Source organism: Rhamphochromis longiceps, linkage group LG7 (assembly GCF_057381845.1).
Source record: "Rhamphochromis longiceps isolate RC_006_pf linkage group LG7, R_longiceps_female_GT1.1, whole genome shotgun sequence".
Taxonomy (NCBI): domain Eukaryota; kingdom Metazoa; phylum Chordata; class Actinopteri; order Cichliformes; family Cichlidae; genus Rhamphochromis; species Rhamphochromis longiceps.
The window spans coordinates 46,928,110-46,948,623 of record NC_140563.1 but is presented as its reverse complement, the minus strand read 5'-3'; the positions used below and the strand labels follow the sequence as shown (position 1 = coordinate 46,948,623).

General features: G+C 39.0%; 1 protein-coding gene across 7 annotated transcripts in view; it reads left to right on the top strand.

Annotated features, from left to right (window-relative positions):
* Positions 1 to 20,514, top strand: part of LOC146666110 (mediator of RNA polymerase II transcription subunit 13-like) — a 90,250-nt gene that overhangs the window by 14,619 nt on the left and 55,117 nt on the right. For all 7 annotated transcript variants that reach the window (XM_085413938.1, XM_085413937.1, XM_085413933.1 and 4 more), the window contains one exon: positions 5,976 to 6,213. In XM_085413938.1, the coding sequence (XP_085270064.1) occupies positions 5,976 to 6,213 (238 nt within the window). The remainder of the gene's footprint in view (positions 1 to 5,975; positions 6,214 to 20,514) is intronic.

Here is a 20,514-nt window from a genome sequence, read left to right as displayed (position 1 = left end):
AAATCCACTGCTTCTTATTCGTATACAGCGTATGTTTCTTCCTACTTTTTTCTACTGTGTGATGTCAGTGAGGGCAGATATGCTTGCGATCATCTCAGGCGCAGAAGTCCTGCCCACCTGCTCATCAAACCTTCTGCTTGCGAGAGGCAGCCAATCAAAAGACACTTGACTTAAAGCGGCGAGGACTCATTTTCAGAGAGCAAATAAAGTCCTCTGACATTGAATCAAAGGGAGATGGATGCTGTTGTGTTTGTCTGATAAAGACAACAAGTCTTATCTAAAGACTCACGGGCATCACAAGCGATCTGAACACACCCCAAATATTGGCAGCTTGGCAAGCGGCTAATCAGATTTGACATTGATGAGAAAGCTATGCCACTCTAAGACAGACTAAGTGTTCGGCATGTGCCAGAGTAGGTAAAACTGCTGAGCCAAGCTATCTCTCAATCGCCTAAAGTGGCTCCTTTGTCAGCCGGCTCTTGCGCTGAGATTCCTAAAGAAGTGGCGTCTCTCTCAGACGACATTGTCTGTGTGCTTTCTGTCAGCTTTGGTAGAGTATTAGGCGCTTATCCTCTCAGATGATCACATCGGCTGCGTTCCTGTTAGAAGCTCAGGCATTTGCCAAATATATTTAGTCGACCAAGACTAAATATATTTCCTCTTAACTTTCGGTGTAAACGCGTGTTTTCAAAGATCTCTTCTGTCTTCTGCGGCTTTATGTGCTATGGCTTTTCACGGCAGTCGTTTGTCCTGAAAGTGAAAGGAAGTGCTCCGCAGAGTCATGTCTGAATGCTTTGTCAGTACACGGCTCTTTCTTTTTCTAGGGTTGGGCCAAAGGAGTGTGTGTGTGTGTGTGTGTGTGTTTTCCTGCATCAAAGTACTACTCGGGGAGTTCAAGAGGTCCATTCAGAAGGTCTGCAAGTTTTCAAGAGAAAAATGAGGGGAGTGAAAATATTTTCAGACTGCGGAGACGTTCCTGAAAAGTCTATGTCAAGTGTGTTTTCCTCTCAGCTTTGCCATCTGAGTAATGAATGTTTCCTGTTCATTGTAAAGCTCCCGGGCTTTAAACAGCATATGCACACGAGTTCCAGTTTGTTTGAGCTGCAGTATGACAAACATCTCTAGAAATGGGATCCACTTCTCTCTCTCTATTTTCCTCTTTAAGTTATGTTGTGTTCAAGCACAGTGCGCTAAAGATTAACGCACTGACTTCCATATTTTTGTGATTACAAGCGCGGGACTGGTGTACTGAGGCTGACCTCTGGTTTGGAGACAGATTCTGTTATTCTGAGCTCCCCCCCCCCCCACCCCTTTTTTTTCCTCCAGGAAATACCTTTTAAACTCTCAGCTTTAAAGTTTGGATTTCTGTCCGACACCACCTTTCAAAGATAAAAGATTGAATCTATCCTATTGTGCGAATGGTGGGAAGATTTTAAAGCAGCTATAGCTAAAGCTAAAGCTGTGTTTTCTAGACAAATAAAAAAACCAACAAAAAACACATAAAAAGATAAATACATTAAAAAAAAAGGCAAAGAGAAAAAGTATGAGACACACCTGCCGGGATGTATTACATAGGCATCTGTGGAGGTGAGAAAGTGCTGAGAGATGAGCGGGAGAGTGAAGACGAGGAAGATAATAGAGGTGAGAGTAAGGTCAAGGCTTTGGTCCGTCTTAGCAATTGAAGGAAAAGCTTTTGTTTTTGGTCCTGCATTCAATCAGAAATTGAACCAGCCAACCTGGAGAACAAGGGGCTCGGAGGAGTGCAGGGTTTTATTGACAGTGAAACAAAATCTTCCCATCTTTTTTCTTGACCCCTTTGCCTTTTCCCCCTCCCCGTGGTAGTGTTTAAAATAGACAGAGACTGCAGCCTGGAATAATCTTTGATTTGCTCTTTTCTACTCCGACGGGTGATGAGGAATTTGCTGCTTTCAAATACATATTTGCTGTGCTCTTTTTGCCGGCTTGCAGACTGACAGTCGAACCAAGTGCGCCGACGGCACAAAAGGACATTTTTGTCCTAGTTAATTTCTCTCAGATTGATGAGAGTCGAATCCCAATTGGGTAATCCGTTCTTTTATAACATGTTTTTACAGTTTTGCCTCATTTAGCACCAAAATTGCTCTACTCATACAGCACATTGTTGTTGTTGAAATCCATTCTCTGATTTGGTGTGCACTTCAGGAACTTAACCCCCCCATTCCTTTAAAGAGCGGCGATGACAGAATTATACTTAAATGAGTCAAATAACCGTTTTTTTTTTTTGTCCTTTGTGACTGGATTTTCTTCAGCAACACTGATTTGTCAGTGGAGTAGCAAATAATAGCTCCGCTCTTTGTCTCCAGACTCAGTTGTGATATCAGTTGAATTCACATGCTTGACAGATTTTCTCTTATGTGTTACAAGTGGTAATTTATTCATACAAATATGAGAATTAGCTGTTTGTTAGCACTGCTACTGATTTCGGAGGTCTGATAGAGAAGGTGAAGAGTGCTGAGAGATCATTATCATCCAGCAAGAGTGTAGCTATCACTGCCTCCGTGTACAACTCATATATTAAAGAAAAACACGGACACAGTATTGACGAACGCGCACGTAGCCGATAAATGAACGAAAACACACACGCGCGCACAGACAGATAGATGAGCAGATCTTAGCTGTCACGTCTGAAAAATAACTGGACATCAGTCGGAAAATATGTCCGCCTCCCGATGCACGCCAGTGATTTCTTTTTCTAATTTTTTTTTTTATTTCGAGCACTTCTGGTCTGCACATCATCACAGCTGCAGTGTGTGTGCATGCCAGTGTTTGTGTGCAGGCATGTGTTTGGATGTGCCCGCCAGCGTATGAGCGCAGCTCTGTTCCCCCTTCCTTCAACTGTGCCACAGCTAATCCTCCACAGGAGTTCAGCAGCACTTGCCACATGGCCAAGAAGCACACAGCACCTTTTGACAGCGCACTCTGGCCCAACAAGACAAAAAACAAACCAAAAAAGCTCATTATTTGATAAAACCTAAGCCTTCTCCACACAGATTGGGTTTTGTCTGATTGTTGGGGGTTTCTCTGTGTTATTGTTGGCTCTTTACCTTAAAATCTAAAGCGCCTTGAGTTGATTAGAATTATACTGGCAGAAATTAAGGTGACTTCTTCCAACTTTTGCTATAAATTGCTGTGCAGACTTCTAAGCGGAGCATGTCTGAAGGGGGCCGTTTGAAGAATCCGTTCACGGGAGCGTGCGTTTCGCTGGTATGCCGCCATTGTAAATATATATTCTGACACTTTGCTTCCATCATCTCAGAGCTCCTGATTCAGTAGAAGCAGCAGACAGCTGTGCCAAACAGTGGAGGAACTTTTGACATTGACTGGGAGTGACGAGGCAGTGCAAGCAGATGTCTTCCTCTTTGCTTTGGGACAAACAGCATCTTTGACCTTGTCACGGCTAATTTTAGGGCTCGGCTTATCACAGCGCCAATTTTTATATCTTCTATTACACGCGCTGTCGTTATAGAAGGGACGCGCTCGTAATTATGGGTTTGTTTTGCTGCGAGGATGTTCCTGCGTGCCAAATGCATACTTTATTGTACGCTCACAATTTAGGACGTGTGCCAGTAGGTAATGTGGATATGTTCGTTAGGAATACTTGAGCATATACAGACCCTTCCTCAGAGTCCTTGCTTTCTCTTTTTAGCTTCTTATTTGGGTGCAGAGAGTAGTCGCCAGTTTGCAAACACACTTAACATTTCTATAAGCCTCCTTGTCCCCTCTTTTTACAATCATCACAACCGTAGAGCCTGCTTTTCTTCACCCACTCAAAGACACCGCGGGCTTTAATTTCCTTTGAGCTGCTCTTTTCTACCTGTGTCTGCGTTAAAGTGGGTCAGTATTTTTCTTCCCTTCGTTGGCCTTGGATGGCTTGGTGCCTGGGCCAGTGTGCCAAACATGATCCTCACAGCTGGGTGAACACAGGGGAGGAGAGGAGGGCAGCGCAGCACACTCGGAGATTTTCCCTCTGCCTGCCAAATCTCTGTCCTGTTCAACAATGCCTTTGTGCACTCTGCTCATTCATGCTCGAATGCAAACACGAAAACCCAAACAAAGATCAGAATATAGTTTCCGGAGCACACGTGATCATCACAGGATCACTGACATTTGTGTGTTTTGGTTTCTTTACCCACACTATGTGTGTGCTCCTAAAAAAAAAAAAAAAAATCAGCATTATGACAGGATTATGTCTCCTGTCAGGCTTTGATGGAGGAGACGTTTCCAAAGTTGCAAGTCTGCAGCAGGCGACAGAAACACCCTTTATCTCATTAGGCTAAATGGAGAAGATGTCAGTTGCTGGGCCAGATTCCAGCCATTGAACCTGACACTTGTTTCCTCTTTTCATGTCTCTCTCGCTTTTGGCTTGGCCTGCATTTCAGTGCCGCCACTCCTGCAGTAGTTCATTCATGCATTTCACTCAAGGCCATCCTTTACGTCTCCCTGTCACTCTCCAGCTCGTCTCTCTGCAGTAGTTACACACTCTTTATGCTATCTTTACAGCAGCACCAGCAGCGGCGAGAGCGGCGAGTGAAAGCATCGATTAAATAAGGTTACAACAACACAACAGGGACACGTTAAATAATTTTAACTGTTTACGCAACGATCATAGCCGTGTAAACAGGAAGCCGGCGAAAATAGAAAATGAATGGACGGGACATGTGCAGATATTGATTAAATCAGCAATGTCTGATGTGATAACACCATTTATATGGTCACTGTTAAAAATCACACCTAATGGGTTCATCCATAATGCTCGTTTTAATTCATCTTCTATATAATAATGGTTTATTTAGAAGCTGATGTTTTTAGAAATCCTCACTACAACAGTATTGCACATTAACTATTAGTTAATAAATGATTAAAAAAAAGATATTTATTAAACTCAGGATCATTTTAATCATCGTTCTGCAAGACGTTCAACTGTAGTTCATTTATGCAGCCGACAAAACACAAAACAAAACAAAACAAAAGGTAAATGAAAAAGAATGAATAAATAATTTAGTCATGAAAAGTAAAGCTATTATCTGTGCTGAAGTGTGGAGGATGAAATCAGTAATCTCACAGCCCGGGGAAAGAAACTACTTTCTGTGGCACGGAAGTGGATACATCTGTATCGCTTGCCAGATGGCAGCAGGGTGAACAGGCTGCGGCTGGGTTGGGCATTGTCATTTAGCATATCGCTGATGTTCGCTAGATCGGTACCTATGATATTATGAGCATTTTTAATCACATGCAGCAGAGCCTTCCCATCCTGGGCTGTGCACAACCTATCAAAGTTTGTGATGTTTCCAAATGACTTTTTCTTGTGCGTGATTTACGAAGAACATTCATTTCCAAGGGTGTAAATGTGTCATGTCGGTGTCCTAACGATTCCCAGGAATCTAGAAGCGTTCACATGCTCCAGCTCAGCTCTGCTGCTGTGTGCGTGTATGTCTTTGCCTCCTTTTTTTTTTTTTCAATCATGGAACAATCAGTTTCTTGGTTTTGTTGTTGTCAAGCAGTAGATTGCTCTCTGTGCAACACACTGCAAGATTGTTAATTTTCCTCCTGATATAAACTCATATCGGTGTCAAAAATAGAAAAGAAGAAAACCAACCGTCGCTTTTTAACTGAAGCCAAGACAGCATCCTGTAATGTCTGGCCTGAAATGCAAAAATATTCAATGCAGAAGTATAAAAAAAAGCGTGAAACGGCAAATCCGCTCGCTTTGGTGAGGCTCGCACCAGAGAACAAGAGAAAAAAAAAGTGAAATGATTAAAGAATTGTTAAAAAGATTACTTGCTAAATTAACTTATAAATGAACTAATTATTTTACATTGCATTTAACTGTGTTTGCACTGAAGCCACGGGGAAATTACTCTATTATTTACTGTAAGTATTAACAATGCATTACAAATACAAGATTTAAGGTTCTTTTAATTGCTCTTCTCTTCCAGGCGGAGTTGACGGGCATTAAATGGCGTTGCTACAGGTTCTCCAGCGGCGGGGAGTACGGGCCCGTGATCTCCGCCCCGGCCCAGGACGACCCGGTTCTGCGCAGCTTCATGCGCTGCGTGCAGTCCAACCTGCTGTGCGTGTGGCGACGCAAAATCAAGCCCGATGCCAAGGAGCTGTGGATCTTCTGGTGGGGCGAAGAGCCCAACCTTACTGGTGTCATTCATCAAGAGCTGGAAGGTGAGAAAGAGGATGAAAGCGATGAAGGATGAGGGTCGCTCCTGTGTTCTATCCATCTCAATTATTTTTCCATCCCATCGGTCTTCGCCTCAGCTTCCATTGTGCTCTGGAAGTTGAGGTTGTAAGCTTTACGGGCTTGTAGTTGCTTTATATAGAGGGGAGTTATCATGTGAAATACAGTCTTCTTGTGCTTTTAGTGGATTTTATGAAAAACTGTCAGAGAATCGTGAAATATGTGTTGTGTGTTAGATACATACACACAATAACGCAGGGTTTCATAGTGTGGCATAATGCCTGTATGTTATACATGAGCCGCAGGGGCTCTCATATAGCAGACCTGAGTATTATGCAGATTCAGGCTGTTTAGTCGGCTGCACATTTGTTTAAGATGTTTAGGGCATATTGATCCGGTTTGTGTGGAGCAGTCCTATTTTTGAGCCCCTTATAGCTCATATCTGTGTTTGCTTTTGCATCTCAAGTGTTTATATGCTGCTTCAGGACTATCACTATGATGAAGCGCAGCAAACGAGTAGATTTTTCTTGCCAGCGTGACTATGTGTGGCGGCGTGTGCTGGTGAAAATTACACCGAGATATCTCACTTGAGAGAGTGCTACTGTCAGCACTGTTGTCCCTATTTATAGCAACATTTGCATTATCTCACTGTGCACGTGTGTGGAAGTCTAACGTATCAACCGAGCCTGTGGAAGACGGGGAAACAGGAGAGGGATTGTGTTGGGTTTGGTTCAGCAGGACACGAGTCGGGAGCTGGGAAAGACAATATTGGATGTAGAGGTGGAAGCGATAGCGAAAATTTCCGTTTTTCGGTTAAAGCTGACTTGACGTGAAAAGGCCTTTCAGGCACTGCAGTAGGTATTTGACAGATGTTTTTGCCACTGCCGGGGAGAGCCTTTTACTCTGCACAAACATGTGTAAGAGAGAAAGATACGCTGTATATTCTGAGTTACGTTTGCATCACTGACACAGAGAAAACTCACCTTTTTTTCATTGCTACCCCTCCCCTATCCAAACTGCCAGCATCCAAACTCCACGTTTATATCTACTCACATCATCCAACTCTGATATAATCTGGCCTTTGTGAAAATGGTATTTTTTTTCATTGATTTAAGAAGATCTATGAAAGCTGATAACGATCACGCAAACACATTGAGTCAGTGTAGTGAGAACAGTGGCAGCATTTAGGCTTTCGGAGCAAAAAAGTTACCTGAAGCCATAAAACAAGCATGTAGAGCATGAAATTTTAGCATTACCTCACCAATTTACAAGCTGCTAACGGCAGCCTAAAACACTGATAATAACTCTCTTTGACTAGCACACTAAGGTCCAATAAAGCTGATAACAATCTAAGCCTTTTTAATTACATTTTATGGTTATTGATTTCTTCCTGTTGCAGTGGTGTCACTGTTCTAAGAATTTTATTACTATTTGTCTATTTTTCAATGCAGAGATATATCCTGCATATTAACACGTGCTAGACATTTTTCTTTATATGTTACTTTAAAAGAAAGTCAAGGTAATATTTCATGCACTGGTATATTCTGAGATTTCGGGAGGCCTTCTTTTAGAGTAGTAGAAAGAAAATGACCAAAATGTACATTTCTTATATTTTATATACGGTGTAAACACGTTTATATGTACTAAAATACAACATATTTACATTTTTACAAAACCTTATTTTGCAAAAGTAAGTAACAAAATGAAAAAATAATTGTAATGAAACATTTTTACTTCTTAAGTCTGAAATATATTTTTTCTGCATTACATGTGTTTAAAGGCACGAATTGATCTAATGATCGTATCTTTGTTATGTAAAAAGAAAAAAAGATAATCATTTACACATTTACACATCCATTGTTTTGTTTAAAAAATTGTGTTAATGTAATAATCAACAACAAAAGTCACACGTTGATATTTCTGCTTATTTTTTCTAACTGTAGACTTGTTTCTAAATATTCAGGTTGAATTAGATTCAACATAACTACCCAAACAAGAACCCAGAGATGTTTAGAGATGGCTGCCAAGTGGCAAGGCTTGCTTTGGTGACAATGTTGGCCGGCTGTTTATGTTCACAAATGGCCTGTTAATAGCTTTAATTGTGCATCAGCCTGTTGTACTCTATACACTCTTCTCATAGTGATTAACTGAATCCTGAAACTATAAATATTTCATTCTTTTATATTGATAAGGTGCTGAAACACAACGACAGCGTCACACAACTGAAACTGAAAAATGATGCATTCATTGAGCTATTGATATATCTATTTCTTATTATAGTCACTTTTATGTCTTGCTGTATATGCCGTTTGATTTAGCAGTGCCTTGTGTTACAGGGGTTGATCTCGCAATGTTGTTTGTTTAACTGAAGTCCAAGTGAGCGGGTTTCAGGTAGTCTCAGTCTATGAAGTAAGAATCTGCTAGATTATGTCTTTGACTTTCAGTACTTCCACTTCTTTATCTTATAGAGGCCAGTTTCGGAGCGATGTTAGTGCTGTGGGATCTCTTTCTACGCACAACAAATGTAGCCTACACATACTCACACACACATCAAGCATACACTTATGATGATAACACTTCTTATTTGTAAAATCTCACAGGTCTCCTATGTATAATTCCTATTAAGCATTGAAAATAGCACTTGGGGTGTAAGAAGTGGTTGATAATTGTTAATTAAAGTGAAGCTGAATTTCTTCCAAATTAGAATCAGTTGTAACACACACACAGGGGATATCAGTGTTTTAAGGAGTCTTAAAAAAGCTGCGCACCTGCATATCTGTTCATAGTGGAAAAGCTTGATCTTAGCTTGCTCCCTTTTCTGCGCCTCTTTCTCTGCCTTGCTTACTCACTGCTCTGACTTCTGTCCTCACTTTTGTCACATGCGAAAGTCATGTGATTTCTCACATCACATTGCTCGCCTTGCTTTCCTTCTTAGTTGACCGAGCCAGTCTAAAAAAAAAAGTTTCATTTTTACCCCATTAAAAGCCTTACACCTTCATATATTCAACACACTGTTGAACGAACCTTAAGCTGGTATGCCTACCTTTGTACTTGAGCAGTTAGTTTGCATTACTGCTAATGCAAACTAGATGCAAATAACAATATGGGCTGGTGGAAATGTCACTAGTGCTGCAGCTGTTTAGTCGTAAACCAAAGTATTAAACAAAAGTTCACTACAGTTGAAAAGAACAGTTATAAAAATAGGGGATAAAAGTTATTACGTTGAATCTCCAGGGTACCATGTATGTCATACTTATTTTGGTGTTAATGGAAAAGTGAGGGGATAATTAGAGCCACTGGGATTAATCCATTATAGTCTACAAAGATTGTGGCCATTCCGTACTTACTCCCATCTGGAACAAGGGGACGAATGGATAAGAAAAGAAAATCTAAACTCTTTTTTAAAATGTTTTTTAATGGATTTACTACCAAATGGACATGATTTCCAGATTCATATATCAAAATTTTAAATCCAAGAATTCATTAAAAAAAAGAAAAAAGAAGACTGATTCATACACATTTGATGGAACAGCTAGAGCTATTTAGAGTATTTATGTTTTGAGTCATACAGCAGATATTAAAGCAGTGTGCTCTGACATGTTTTTATATTAGCTGGCTGCTCCACTCAAAGTGTGACTTTACTGACACGATGTACAGCTTATCACTATATCCAACAATAACAAAGCCAAGCAGAATAACTTCACATAGCGACACTATTATTGACAATATTTTTACTAATGTCATGGATTTCCAAATTAATAGTGGCCTGCTTGTCTGTGATATAACTGACCACTTACCAGTTTTTACTTTGTGTGACTGTGATTTAAAAAAAAATAGATACCAAGATCATGATAGCAAAGCGAACAATAAATGAAGAAGCAATTCATGCCTTCAATTTCGATTTAGCACAACAAGATTGGAATTCGGTGTATGAAGAGTCAGATGTGGACAAGGCTTATGATAATTTCCTAGATATTTTTACTATGTGGTACAATAAACATTGTCCTGTAAACGAACACATGACAAAGAAAAAAAAGATAAAAAGTCCTTGGCTCACAAAAGGAATTATTAATGCTTGCAAAAAGAAAAACAATCTGTATAAACAGTTCATCAAAGTAAAAACAAAAGAAGTGGAACAAAGATATAAAGCATATAGAAATAAATTGACTGATATTATAAGAACGAGCAAACAACTTTATTATAGAAGAAGATTATATGAAAATAAAAACAATATAAAAGGAACTTGGGATGTGTTAAACAACTTAATTAAACAAGGATCTTCTGGAACATCATATCCTGAATATTTTACTGATGCAAATGGTGAAAATCACAACATGAGTAATATTGTCGATGGGTTCAATAAATTCTTCATAAATGTTGGCCCTGAACTAGCAGCAGACATCCCGTGTCATAAAAATGAAAATATCAGTAATATAAAATCAAATCCCTTTTCACTGTTCCTCTCAGCTACAAATGAGCAAGAAGTAATAAATATCACATTAAAATGTAAAAGTAAGTCTTCAATGGATTATCATGACATAAATATGTCTGTAGTTAAACAGGTTATTCTGAATATTGCTAGTCCCTTAACATATATCTGTAATTTATCATTTCAGTCCGGTTGTTTTCCAAAAAAAATGAAAATTGCGAAAGTAATACCACTATATAAAAGTAATGACAAACACAGTTTTACCAATTATAGGCCTATTTCTCTACTGCCTCAATTCTCAAAAATTCTAGAAAAACTTTTTAATTCAAGATTAGAAAAATTCCTTGAAAAACATCAAATAATAAAGGTTGGTCAGTATGGTTTCAGAACGCAAAGAACCACTTCAATGGCGATAATTGAGGCAGTAGAAGAAATTACTGATACACTGGATAAAAATAAATATGCAGTTGGTATTTTTGTTGACCTCAAAAAGGCCTTCGACACAATCAATCACTCAATATTATTGGATAAATTGGAAAGATATGGTATTCGAGGGAAAGCTGGTAACTGGTTAAAAAGTTACCTAACGGGTCGGGAACAATATGTTAGCATAGGGCATTACCATTCAGAGAAACTTGGTATTACATGTGGTGTTCCCCAAGGGTCAGTGTTGGGACCAAAACTTTTCAATGTATACATAAATGATATTTTTGATGTTTCTCAAGTACTTAAACTCATACTGTTCGCAGATGACACCAACATATTTTTCAGTAGCGATGATTATACTGATCTTGTAATGACCGTAAACAGGGAGCTAAAATTAATAAAAAAATGGATGGACATAAATAAATTATCATTAAATATAAATAAAACTAAAGCAATGTTTTTTGGTAATTTAAAATATAATATAGAATTACCAATTATCATTGAAGGTGTACCAATTGATAATGTGAGTGAAAACAAATTTTTGGGAGTCGTAATTGATAACAAAATTTCATGGAAACCCCACGTCAGACACATAAAAACCAAAATTTCCAGAAGCCTCGCAGTTTTGAACAAAGTGAAACCATACCTTGATAAAGATGCACTTCGTACTCTGTACTGTACCCTGGTTCTTCCATATCTTACATATTGTGTGGAAGTGTGGGGAAATACATATAAAAATACAACTAATCCATTAGTCACAGTACAGAAACGAGCACTGCGTATTATTCACAAGGCTGGTTATCTAGAACATACTCACAAATTCTTTCTTCAGGCAAAGTTACTTAAATTCCAGGATCTGGTTAATTACAATACATCCATAATTTTGTATAAAGCTTTTACTAAACTTTTACCGGCAAATTTACAAACTAGATTTGAAATTCGAGAAAAGGTTTATAATGTGAGAGGCTTTGGAGAATTCAAATTACCCAGAACTCGAACAACCCGTAAAGGCTTTTGTGTGTCTGTATGTGGTGTGAAAATCTGGAACAGTCTGAGTTTACAATTGAAACAATGCAAAAATATTCATAGATTTAAATTTCTCTACAAACAGTTGGTCTGGTCACAGTATACTCAATGATGCTTTTAGTGTGCTCTGTAATGTCTGTCCTCTTACCATTGCTGGTATGGATTCCAAAAAAAAAAAAAAAAAGTGTGCGTATGTATGTACATATATGTACATGTGTGTGTAGATATATATGTGTGTATATGTATGTGTGTTTGTTACTTGTAGTTATTACTGCCTGTTACCTGTGGTAATGCAATTTATAATTTATATATTCTGTATTCAGTTATGAAGGCTCTAATTGTTGTTTGCGAGCTGCCGTTTAGATGCTTGTATGTGCCCGGGGCTGTTGATGGGTCTGTATGCAATGATGGGCGTAGCTGCGGGAAGTTTTTTTTTTTTTTGTTGATGAGTGAGTATAGGGGTGGGATTTAATAAGTTTTCTTCGTCCCACTCCTTTTTCAGGCAATTTTTGTTTTTTGTTTTGTGCATTTTATGTTCAATATAGGTATTTGTTGTGCCTGAAAATGAACAAATAAATGAAATGAAAAGAGGTTGTCATCCTTCAAATTTTCAGAAGCTATATCAGACTTGTAATAGTTAAGAAGACGATGATGCTTAACATCCCTTACGCATCAGCTTAAAAAGAGACTGACTGTAGAGTTTTATTGGAATAGCTGAACTAAACTGTAGCCGTGTAAAAACAGGCAAGGAGCTAGGACTCTTAGATCATTTAAACAAATGCATCATCTTGGGAAAGTCATCTTATTAAAGCATGTTGCGTGTAATGTACCCATGCTGGTAGGTGTTAGAAGAATTTAGAAGAAAGTAGATTGTCTTTCTTGAGGTGAAACGTTCCTGAAAGTCACTGTCAAGTAATTAAACATAATTTAGGGAAACAGAATTGTACAGTGATTGGATTTTACCCTTATTGTTATCTTTTGCTTTAAAAAAAAAAGTAACATATCATTTGCATCCTTACTCACTCGTTGTCAAAACTAAAAGTTACTGTTCGATTAGAAACTTGTTTACAGCAGCATCCCCATATGGAAAAGAAATAGTAAAAACTTATATGATTTACTCATGAAAGAGGCCACTTTCTAATTACTTTCATACATTGTTTTAGTAAGCATCCAAAACATACAAGTTTCATTTATATAATTTTTCAAGGGATCTTATATCTGTTTTCACTCTTGTATGCTTTTCATACAAGTTTCACACAAGACAGATACAAACTTTATAAGATTTATATATATCTTTTCCATATGGGTCAATATCAATGTTACCGTCTTTGTCTCATCACTAGCAGTTGAACTTTGACCTTTAAAACACTAAGCAACACTTGGAAAGGTCAATGAAGCTTCAGTTTCAGCAACATTGAAGTACTGAAGAGGTATTATAAATATTAACCTGGCCTGTGCATACGTCAGTGTTAGCCATTTAACTATTAGCAGTTACCTGAAAGCTGCATCAGGTGGTCACAAGCTCGTTTACTCCCAGTGGTGGTGTTGGTATTGGGAAGGTTGCATCAGGCACAAGCGCTTTGCCAGATCAAACATGTTTAGTTATCCATACACTACGTGTGTAGACCATGAGTGGCCACAAAACAACGTAGTACAAGTAACGCGTAGTGGCTACTTGAACACAAATTTTGGTGTCGTGCATGCTGCTTTCAATGTGAAAGAGCCCTAAGCTGTCTGGTGTGCTATCAATGAGGTAGCGGCTAAAGGCTAATGACTATAAATAAAATGATAACTTTAAGGTAGGAGCCCAGCCCGTCTGTAACATTATAATAAGTGTTATTAATTTAACTGGATAACAAATTTATTTGTGTCTAAAAGTGATTGTATTTCTTGTAAAGTCCCAGATTGAGGCTAAGAAAAGCCTAATGTCAGCTAGCCAAAAACAGTGGCAGCCTGTCTTACTTGTGGAGCCAAGTCACCAGAAGTACAGCACTACCTCAAAAAGCCTAAAAATCTTTTCTTTTCTTTTTTCTTTTTTTCTTTTTTTAGGACTACCTAAGACAACCTTAACCCTTTAAAGCCTGAACCATGAATTAATTGGCTAATTAAATTAATTGAAAATAGTGTTTCTTGACCCATCTGATAAAATAAAAAAATATATATAAATAATAAAAATAATATCAATAATGTTGGTTCTAATTTGTATCATATTTACTACGTCTAGCTTTTTTTGTAATTTACTGCTTAAAAATGTGTTGTGCAATTAATTTTGTTAGTTTTGGGGGTAAAAATCACAGTGATGAGGTAGAAGTCTCAAAAACCGATGTATATATACATTAGGCTTAAAGGGTTGAAAAATAGATGGAATTATATTTGGTCATTTGTTGTCTAAGCAAACACTGTAATGTTTATGTTCGACGTAAGTAGAATTGATTTAAGTGCTTTTCACACTTAAATTTTCTAACCCACTGCTGGACAACTCTACAAACTCATTGTGATACAGGACAGACATCTCCTCTGGCTGTCCTGATAGGCACTGGCTGGCACCAAGTAGCTGTTTTTAATATTTTTAATGTTCTGGTGATCTAAGGTAACAGGACAGGTTTAGCCGACTCCCCTGAGCTCATTTGTTTAAATATTCACAAAGTAACCCAATTCCAAAATATATCGATATGGGCTACCGACTATTCAAAGTGATGGATATTTTCACCTGCTGTTTAGTCTTAATTAATTGCGGCTTTGAGTTACTCCCAGCAGCATGTGCAGCTTACTGTTAGATCCAGCCTTGCATCTTTTTCTACTTCCTCACTATACTGCAGCACTCTGTGGTATTGCCTTTGGTTAAATGACAGGCATTAAAGCATCATGTTCAACTCATGGTGACTTGCTGTCCTAAAATCAGACGGCATTGGCCCATAATGTATACAGCATAATAAAACCCAGTGTGGGCTGAGTACAGTTTGTGAGGAAACAGGATTAGTGTGCTGAATGGGCTGAGTCATCAGCGTGTTGCCAGCACAGCCAAAGAGAAAGTGACACACATACACACAAACACACAGGCTGTCGTGTACACACGCACACACACATATGCACATACTTAAACATGCATAATGGTCAAAGTGGTGGCTGAATACACAATCTGGACCTTCTGATCATCCAGCAGAAGCAACACCTACCAAAGAGATTTACATACTCATACAGAGCCACAAAGAAGCCTGTGTGCATGTGTGTGTGTGTGTGTGTGTGTGTGTGTGTGTGTGTGTGTGTGTGTGTGTGTGTGTGGCACTGTCTCTTTACAGCAGCTACAAACAAACACACACTTCTCTTTTTTGTCTGTTTGCGGGACACGGCGGTGATGAAATAATTTATTACAAACGCTGAAAGTGCGGTCGCATCTTTGAAAGAATTGTTGCATAAATTACTCGTTAACAATTGCTCGTAATTGTAAATAGCACCAGAGAAGCTTCCTGGTTAAACAGAATTAACCAGGAAGCTTTCATGAAGCAGCATCAACTACCTGGTGTGGATGTTTCTTTGGTGTAACTTACATTTCAGGGAACCAGAAGACACATGCTGTGAGGCAACAGCACTTGGTGTTTTGAATATACCTTGAGATGATTAGGGACAGAACTGGTTTGAATGAAACCACAACACATTAGTCAAAGTGTCATAATGCAAGAACGAGGTAATGCATTTTACTGTCTGGTTCTGTTGGTCTTTTTTCCCCACCTTTGATATGCCAGACGAGGGAAGAAAAATCTTCGACATTAACGATGGCTCTATTCCCTTGAAATGTCCCTGTAAGTCATGACAGAGAGCCAACATGTCACTACACAGCCACAGTGAGAAAAGATCAGTTCAAATGGTTAAAATATCTGGCAGTCAGTAGGTGGGTTTTAAGTCACACGTTCACACATGTAATCACAAGTGTCAAACAGATGATTCGAGCCACTCTTGTGTGTGTGAGTGAGAGTGTGAGGGTGATGGCTCATAGACCTGTAAAGAGCTGCTCTGCATAGAAGCGCTGGTTAAAATGTTTCAGTTCTGAAGGATGCACGGCTAAAAATGTGTCAAAATTGTGTCCACTGTAATTACTACGGTAATTACTCAGCCAAACCAAGACAGTACATCAAATAATATCTTAAACTTAATACCCCATGTGGTCTTTAAACTAAAGAGGTGATTTATCGCTCTTGAAGCAAAACACAAAGAACCGGTTTGGTTTGCTCATATTTGCTGTAAATCTGTTACATGAAAGTGATAATTTCATGGTGGTTATACTCTTATAACCTAGTTTTGGAGTGAAAGCTTTCAGATTTACTGTTTTGTTTTGTTTTGTTTTGATTTGAAGGAGTCAAAGCAAGAGCACAAGAGGCCGGGGTGAAAAACTTTTTAGGAATAAGTTTTTCTCATGATTAAATAGTCAGTATAAATCTGTATGAAAGATTCAGACTAGTGGGATTGCTTTTCAGAGCTCTATCTTCCACAAGGAGTCACACGTCTTGGAAATATTAACAGTGAATTCCTGGGTTTCATTTTCTTATAACTCCCCAGACTTTTTAATCACTTGCTTTATTATTATTATTTATTGATGATCTGTACGTTCAACTAGGCTAAGCTTTTACTCCAGATGCCCCTTCCAATGCAACCTTCTCCATTTATCCAGGTTTGGGATTGGCACTAGGAGTATACTGGCTTGTGGCCCCACCATGGGGCCCAGGGTTAACAATGATTGCCTCCAGTTGGCTGACAGGATGCCGGTGGAAACTATGCTTCTGTTGGCCAAATACAAAGGAAGAGAAGAGAGGGAAGGCGTGTTAGGAGGGAATGAGAGAGAAGGACATAGATGTAGTGAAGGAGGACACGAAGAGAGGAGGATTCTAGGGATAGGATGAAATGGAGACAGATGATCTACTGTAGCACAGCTGAAAGAAGACTATATTGTATTCTGGTCCAATGGTACATGTTCCCCAGGGTTCACTAGTGGGCCTCCTGCCATTCCTGTTGGACTTCTTTGAACAAGGAGGGCCTAGTCTCATTCCCAGTGCATCACATGCTGACGCTTGGTCACTTCCCTTTGGTGTCACTTTATAACACATAGGCTACCCTTCAACGTCACTGTTCAGTGTCCATTGTGATTGGTTCATTTTTAAAGTGTAAACCTAACAAGTGAAAAGTTTAAACATTCACGTGAGATATGACGAATGGCACTTCCTGTGTTCTTATGCTCCCATAAGAAGACAGGAACTATGGTAAATGCATTTAGTCATTTTTCCTCCATCAAAGAGAACTGTTCATTCTTACCACTAAATATTGCCTTTTGAGATGCAGTCAGCTATGATGAAGCAATATTTGCTGACGGGATATTTAATCATAAACTATGTATAAACGATACGGAAGTGCATCCTATCTGAAGGTTGCCAGACTGTTGGATTCTATAAGTTTCTATGTGAAAACGACCCTTTGGGTTACCTGGTCTTTGGTTTCTGTCATTAGTTTTAAGAATTATGTAATGTATATAATGCCACATTTAGAATTACTCAGACAATAAAGCAGGGTTGGTATGACTGCTTTGTGGTCGAAAAGACTTGATTGAAAAAAAAAGTGGTGAAGACCGAGTGTGTACAACCATCTTTTCAGTACAGTCAATAATGATGACACTTTTTTTCTCAGCCTCACCACATTCATGCCTTCCTTCCTGCCTAACCCAAATCACAGCAATCATCTCGGCCTGCCACAGCTCCCAAATCGCACTGTATCCACTCCTGCATCCTGCTAACCTTTTCCTTCTTTTCATCCATACAGCTGCTGTCAGAATTGTCCTTTGTGTCTATTTATGGCCGTGGCTATACATACTGACTTTAAAAACAAAACTTGTACTTTCAGGTCGTGACCTAGACACCTCGCTTTCTGCTCTGGTACAATTGTCTAATTATTTATCCCTTTCCCTGCAGTGGCCTTGCAGTCTCCTTCCTTTCCTGTGGTGGAATGACTTTCCCACAGTAGTTGGATGAGGATGAGTCATTACCTCTCCTCCACTGCGACTTAAAAAAAACTTGCATCTGAGTCACATCTTTGTATCTGCGTAATGGCCCAGTTTTTATTAAACCTCCTAAATTACGTTGTTTCACTGCCGATTATGTTTTAGAGCATAAAAAAAAGAAGGTCTGTTCAGTCTCAAAGAAAGTGCAGATGTGATGGTTAGGATCTCTTTTCTTTCATAGAGAGACATTTTCATGGTTTTTCCATTCTCCTGGCACAAACACATAAAAATATCAAACATGGCTTTCATATGTATATATATATATATATATATATATATATATATATATATATATATATATATATATATATATATATATATATATATATATATATACATATTATAAAAAGACTTGGTAACAAGTGTTACATGTGCTGTAAAGCCACTGAACCTTGGAACCCTAACAGTGGGCTTATGAATTTCAAATTATTCTGCCGCTGCGGTCACAAATTATTCCGTATAAAAGCAGCAGCTTGATCACTAAAATGAAAATGTCAGTTTGCTTTATCAGCCCACAAATGTGTTCGGTTAACAACCGGACAAAGAAACCTATAATGGGATTGATTATGGATTTGCTGAAGAGGGTGTGTGGGTGGAGCGTTATCTAGTTAGGACACTCTGCAGCGGAAAACGAAAGGCTGATGACTTTGATAACACCATAGGCGGTGCTCCGGTGTGCCACCAAAACAGCATGTGGTCAAGGTGATTGCAGGAGGAAGAGTTAGAGGGATATTCACTTAAGCGTGTGTAGCAGGTGTTTGCAATTTAATCTATGCTGTATGATCGGAATAATTTCATCTGAGGCTGCTGAAATATTTATGACGTGCATCCCAATCAGGCAAATTTATGATATTTGCATTTCCCTGGCGTCAAGGCTCCTGCTGGAAATTCACACTTGAAAATCTATATGTTGTTGTTTAAGCTTTAACTAAGAGGACGACTTCCAGCACCCTGAATTTTCCTTTTCTTTCTTGAAACTGTAGTAAAGCTGAGGGGAATACAAAGTAGGAGTCGAGGGTGGAGGGGTGGGGGGGATCCAGCAGAAAAAGACTCTGACTGGAATCAATCCTAGCTTGGGGTGAATGTTGTTCCAGAGACGGGCGTCTTAACACTGTCTTAACACTTAACACCGCACTGTCTCAAGGAAATTATGTACATGTTTATTCAGAAACGATCTTAAGAGACCACAAACGAAAGAGCAAAGAAAAACAAGGCGGCAGAGAGATAATTATACACCATATACTCCATATACCTTATCTTACATCCAAATGTCATCAGCATCATTCAGCATATTTTTGCAGTACCAGTGAATGTGTGAGCCACAGCAGGAGTGAATTTTAAAAACACCCTCAATTGTGCATATCCATTATCAGTTCAGTGTTTGGCTGCTGCTACAAAGATGTGCGACCCAACAAGTGGATTAGAGTAGAAATGCTTATGAGAAAATAATCAGACTTAATGAAATTAAAAGAGAGAAGAAGAGTGTGAGTGTGTGTGAATCGGACATTACTGCAGGCAGTTGGTTTAAACAAGGTGAAACGGGGAAATCTGTGCCAAATGTGTACGGGGAGTCTGATAGTCTCGTGTGTTTGAATGCTGCAGCTGGGTGCTGCTGTGCCCTTCAGAAAGAGAGTGCCATATTTTGTGGCGCTGGAGGGGTTGTGGAGTGTGTATACGCATCATGACAGGTTATGTGTGTGTGTATTGCTTGACTGTGACTGTTATCATTCCTTTACTCTGTCCGTAATTGGACAAGTGTGTATGTGCGTGTGTGGGCTGGCAGAGGTCGCAAGGTAATTGTCCTGTGAAAAAACGGTTGCCAAAATGTGTGTGTGTGTGTCGTAGAAGAGAGCAGGAAGGAGGGCTAACCTCTGCCTCTATCTGTCCACGTCTGGCTGTGAACTCATAATCTGGCCTGTGGAGACAAACCCTCCTCACCACTTGCCACCTGCTTTAGAAATACAGGTTAGATTTAGGTTATTACTGTTATGGAGCTGCCGGCAGGAATGCACAGTTATTAGAGTGCCATACATACACAATTTCCAGGTTATTTCGCAGCTCTGCCTGACAGTCCTGGATTTGCATTTTACACATGGAGCAAGCTCATAATTTTATTGGAGGAATTCAACGGGGAGACACTGCAGGTGAACGGGGCACAATATAATAAAATAAGAAAAAAAAAAAATTTATGATTAGTTTTCTGCGATATTATGTTTTAATGTGCAAATGATGCGTATTATTTATCCAAATATGCACTGCTGTGCTCACTTTTCCTGAACGCTGGATAAAAAACCAGATAGATTCTTGTTCTTGGTTTGTTAACATATCGGAGTCAGTGGTTTTTAATATCTTTTCATCACCTTC